The 5,206-nt window shown below is 42.8% G+C and overlaps 1 protein-coding gene across 1 annotated transcript; it reads right to left on the bottom strand.

Annotated features, from left to right (window-relative positions):
• Window positions 1–4,491: 4,491 nt before the first annotated feature.
• On the bottom strand, window positions 4,492–4,893 carry LOC138366642 (uncharacterized). Its single transcript, XM_069327830.1, has one exon. It carries the CDS (start codon window positions 4,891–4,893, stop codon window positions 4,492–4,494), a length of 402 nt encoding a protein of 133 aa, XP_069183931.1.
• Between the last annotated feature and the right edge of the window lie 313 nt (window positions 4,894–5,206).

The raw sequence follows: 5,206 nt of genomic DNA, 5'->3' as shown, positions 1-5,206 counted from the left end.
TAAGTGCTTGCGTAACTGATTCGTGAACCTGGTGCCAGGAATCCATTTACTGCTGAGTGAACAGAGGCGTACAGTTAAGGATTGGCGCCTAGCCAATCCTCCCCGGTCAGGATAAGAACCTAAGCCAATTCGCTTGATTAGCACGGGGCGTGTGTGTGTTACCTGAACATGTGAGTGAACATGGCATTCATATGTGAAGTCATGAAATGTGTATACACCGCCATGACGTGGGGATATGAACACACGCTAAGGAAAATCATCTGCTTCAACAATCCCCCAAACAATTACTATATAATGGTTGGTCACACCAAGTACCTGTACGACAATAATAATTCAAGTGTGTTAATCCTACTATTTCATATTATAGTTTACTAACAATATTCCGACAATAATAATGATAAAATATGCCATAATAATTATTCCAATGAAAAATTAACTCGTATAACAGCAAGATATGATGATAATAACCTTACTGTTACCAGGCTTAATATTCAGGATTAAACCCAAAGTAATAACGAGCGAAAATTACATTTAACTGCTATATATTATCATTATAATAGTAACATTATTAAATTTGTCATATAGATTGCTCACAGCGATTAAAGATAATAATAGTGACTAAATGACGCTCCTCCTTCGCTTTGATGTTAAATTGAAATTTCCAGAAGAACGTCACCGCTGGTTTGATCCTCTTCCTTCTGCACAATAAGGTTTGTTTAACACATTTATTTTGTCTTCTCCTACCGGTAGACAACGGGTCCAAACACCACTACTCTAATCACATACTTCAGTAATATAACATGAAAATATGTCACAATGTTATACAACCTTCATGATATTCATAAGATCTTGACATTTCACCACTGACACACTGGAGAAATGTCAAGATGACCTAAGTGGGTCGATACGGCATTTATAAAAACCCTCAGAGTTTAAGCCGGCAATAGCATCACCATGGGCGGTCCACACTACTTCCAGCTGTCCTGATCATTTGCCACAAGTTCTGGCGTTTAAATATACTGCTTGTGAGAGCCTCCTTTCGATGCCAATTGATTTCCTGGAGATATGCTCGTGTACCATAGCTTTCAGTGCAAGAGGAAATAAACTTGTATACTCGCCTAGCTCTCACCTAGTTGTGCTTGCGGGGGTTGAGCTCTGGCTCATTGGTCCTGCCTTTCAACTGTCAATCAACGGGTGTACAGATTCCTGAGCCTACTAGGCTCTGCCATATCTTCATTTGAAACTGTGTATGGAGACAGCCTCCACCACATCACTGCCTAATACATTCCACCTGTTAACTACTCTGACATTGAAAAAGTCCTTTCTAACGTCTCCTGTGGCTCATTGGGGAACTCAGTTTTACCCGTGTCCCCTTGTTCTCGTAGGGTGTGTGGGTGTCAAGCGGTAGACGTTAAGAAGGTGAGGAGTAGATAGCAGTGGGAGGTCACACTGCCAAATTATGTCACGATTTCAAGGGAAGAGTCAGTAGTGATTAAAATGGCATGTAATGCCAAGGGGGTGGACGATGTGCAAATTGAGCCATTAGATCACCCAGCAGAGTTGGTGATAATGGACACTGTTGACATGAAGGGGGGATTCGTTTGAGGGTTTTCAATCCCTCTCGGTGGGAAGTCATTTTTTTATCCCCTTTGCTCCCCTTGCCACTTCAGGGGGGGGGAGGGTGTTGATCTAGCTTTGGAGCCCAGCGACCCAGCCACAAGGCATGGGCCGCGTAGGCCCCGCAGTAGTAACCCTAAAAACATATTACATCTAAAACTAAAAATTATTGCATGTGGCCTAAGATGTACTACTAAAACAAAAATAAAAATAAAGATACATGGAGATATAAAAACAATATACATTAAAATATAACTCAAAATAAAATAAAAGAGGCATGCCACTAAACAGAATGAATAGCGTCTCCAACAGGAGACGATCACCTTTAATGTCATGCGTGCATGGAAAAAAATATAAATCGCGTGGAGGACATGCCTGGCTGTAGCGGATCAAGTCCCCGGAGAGGTAAGGAACATGCACGCATGTGTCCTTCCAGCCGAAGCTTATCCTCTCACGGGTTCGGTCAAGCCACCCGCCATCTCCAAAATCAGCCACTGGGGAAGTGGTACCCCAAGATGACGTCCGGTACCCTAGCCGGAGTCCTCTCACCCTAGTCGCTTCTGGGTATCCGGGGCACAAGGGTAAGACCGCCCATGTCCAGGGGTGACCATTATCAACCCCTTCCCGTGCTCTTGGACCACATACGAGGTCATGCTACCTGTGCTTGACTAGGCAAGCACAGGTAGCATAGGTTCACCCCTGTAGAGGAAATTATTGCAACCATGTCAGTGAGTCAGGAAGATGGAGATGAGGACAGAATGGACACGTTAATGGGGATAGTGCATACGATGTCCATGGAAAGATATGCTAAGGAAGCCTTAAGGGGCTTGGTCTGGGAGTTCCAGATGTTTGTATGTTGATGGGGAAACCACCAGGTTTCATTACTCAAGGAGCAAATAGGATTGATGATTGATGTATATACACATCCGGTATATACGAAAGCGTGTAGTGTACCAGTGGTGCATCAGAGGGAGGTGAAGGAGGAGATAACCAGGCTGAGGAATCATGATATCATTGGACCATCAAGTTCACTGTGGCACAGCCCTCTCGTGGTAGTCAGGAAAAAGAATGGAGGAGTGAGGTTATGTGTAGATTTCTACAGAATAAACAAACTGACGAAGGATGAAGCATACTCGTTACCAAACATACAAGGACACATGGACACATTTGAAAGGCACACAGTTCTTTACTTCATTAGACTTGCTCAGTGCGTATCACCAGATACCACTGGAGGGAGAGAGTAGGGAAATCACAACTTTTAGTGCGTGCAACGAACTATGGCAGTATAAACGGCTTTATCTCTGGGGTTGAAGTCAGCAAGTTAATGAGTTATCAGGGTTGACAGGTCCCGCAGCATTATACCTGCTTGACGGGGTTCTGGGAGTTGTTCTACTCCAAGCCTGCCCCGAGGCCAGGCTTGACATGTGAGAGCGTGGTCCACCTAGGCTGTTGCTTGGAGCGGCCCACAGGCCCAGATATCGACCACAGCCTAGTTGGTCCGGCACTTCTTGAAGAAAATTATCAAGTTTTCTCTTGAAGATGTCCACGGTTATTCCAGCAATATTTCTTATACTCGCTGGGAGGATGTTGAACAACCGTGGACCTCTGATGTTTATACAGTGTTCTCTGAGCTTATGGCACCCTTGTTCTTCACTGGTTCTATTCTACATCGTCTTCCATATCGTTCACTCCAATATGTTGTTATTTTACCGTGTAGATTTGGGACCTGGTCCTCCAGTATTTTCCACGTGTATATTATTTGATATCTCTCTCGTCTCCTTTCCAGTGAGTACATTTGGAGAGCTTCGAGACGATCCCAATAATTTAGGTGCTTTATGGCATCTATGTATGCCATATATGTTCTCAGTATTCCCTACATTTCAGCAATCTCTCCTGCTTTGAATGGGGAAGTGAATGCTGAGCAGCACTCAAGACGGGACAGCACAAGTGATTTATATAGTACAACCATTGTGATGGGATCCCTGGATTTGAAAGTTCTCGTAATCCATCCTATCATTTTTCTGGCTGCCGCTATATTTGCTTGGTTATGCTCCCTGAACGTTAAGCCGTCAGACATCCTTATTCCCAAATCCTTTACATGCTGCTTAACTATTCTGGGCAGATTTCATTGTGTTTTGTACCATGTATTGTTTAAGGTTCTCATTTTTACCGTACCTGAGTACCTGCAATTTATTACTGTTAAATATCTGTTCTTTTCTGTTGATGAGTCAAAAACTTTATCAATGTCTGCTTCAAGTTTTTCAATGTCTTCAGCAGAGGTAATTTGCATGCTGATTTTTATATAATTTGCAAAGCATGATACGAAGCTGTGACTTGTATTTTTGCCTATTTCTGATATGAGAATAATGAAAAGCAGTGGAGCAAGGACTGCATCCTGAGGTACAGAACTTTTAACTGCACTTGGACTCGATTTTATATGGTTGACTGTTGCAGTTTGTGAGTCACAATAACGTGACTGAAGCATGTTGACCAGACCACACACTAGAAGGTGAAGGGAGGACGACGTTTCGGTCCGTCCTGGACCATTCTCAAGTCGATTCTGAGAATGACTTGATTCTGAATCGACTTGAGAAGGGTCCAGGATGGACCGAAACGTCGTCGTCCCTTCACCTTCTGGTTGACTGTTACTCTGTGTTCTGTTCGACAGAAAACTGAGTATCCAGCGTCATACTTTACCGGTTATCCCACTGACCTCATTTTGTTTGCTATCACTCGATGGTCACATTTATCGAATGCCTTTGCGAAGTCCGTGTATAGCAAATCTGCATTCTGTTTTTCTTCTAATGCCTCAGGGACTTTGTTGTAGTGGTCAAGTAGCTGTGAGAGGCACGATCTTCCCGCTCTAAATCCATGTTATCGTGGGTTGTGAAGGTCATTGGTCCCCATGAAACTGGCGACCTGACTCCTGATCACTCTCTCAAATATTTTTATTATGTGGAACGTTAGTGCAACTGGTCTATAATTCTTTGCCAATTCTTTGCTCCCTCCCGTGTGTACAGGGTCTGCTGATTTAAGTGCATCTGGTATCTCCGCCGTGTCCAAGCTCTTCCTCCACACTATACTGAGTGCCTGTGCTACTGGCACCTTGCATTTCTTTATAAATATTGAATTCCATGAATCTGGAGCCGGAGATGAGTGCATGGGAATGTTTTCAATTTCTCTTTCATAATCTGCCACGCTCGTGTTGATATCAGTAATATTTACAGGGGTTTGGATATCATGCATAAAGAAGTTGTCCGGATCTTCCACTTTCATGCTGTTTATTGGAGTGTTAAACATGTTCTCATACTGCATTTTTAGGATTTCACAAATTTCTTTGTCATCCTCAGTGTATGAATCTTCTCTCGTACGAATAGGTCCAATACTGGCATTTGTTTTTGCTTCTGATTTCGCATATGTGAAGAAATATTTTAGGTTTTTCTTTGTTTCTTGAATGATTTCTGTTCTAGTTTCCTGTCTTCAATCTGATATGAGTATTTCATTTTCTTCTCGATTTCTTCAAATGCCCTGTTTAAAGTATTCCTTCTTTGAAGGGAAAATCGTGTATTCTTAAGCATTTCCATTACTT

The sequence above is a fragment of the Procambarus clarkii genome, chromosome 2 (genome assembly GCF_040958095.1).
Source record: "Procambarus clarkii isolate CNS0578487 chromosome 2, FALCON_Pclarkii_2.0, whole genome shotgun sequence".
Lineage (NCBI taxonomy): Eukaryota > Metazoa > Arthropoda > Malacostraca > Decapoda > Cambaridae > Procambarus > Procambarus clarkii.
Note: the sequence above shows the minus strand (reverse complement) of the source record. Positions and strands in the feature narration are given on the sequence as shown.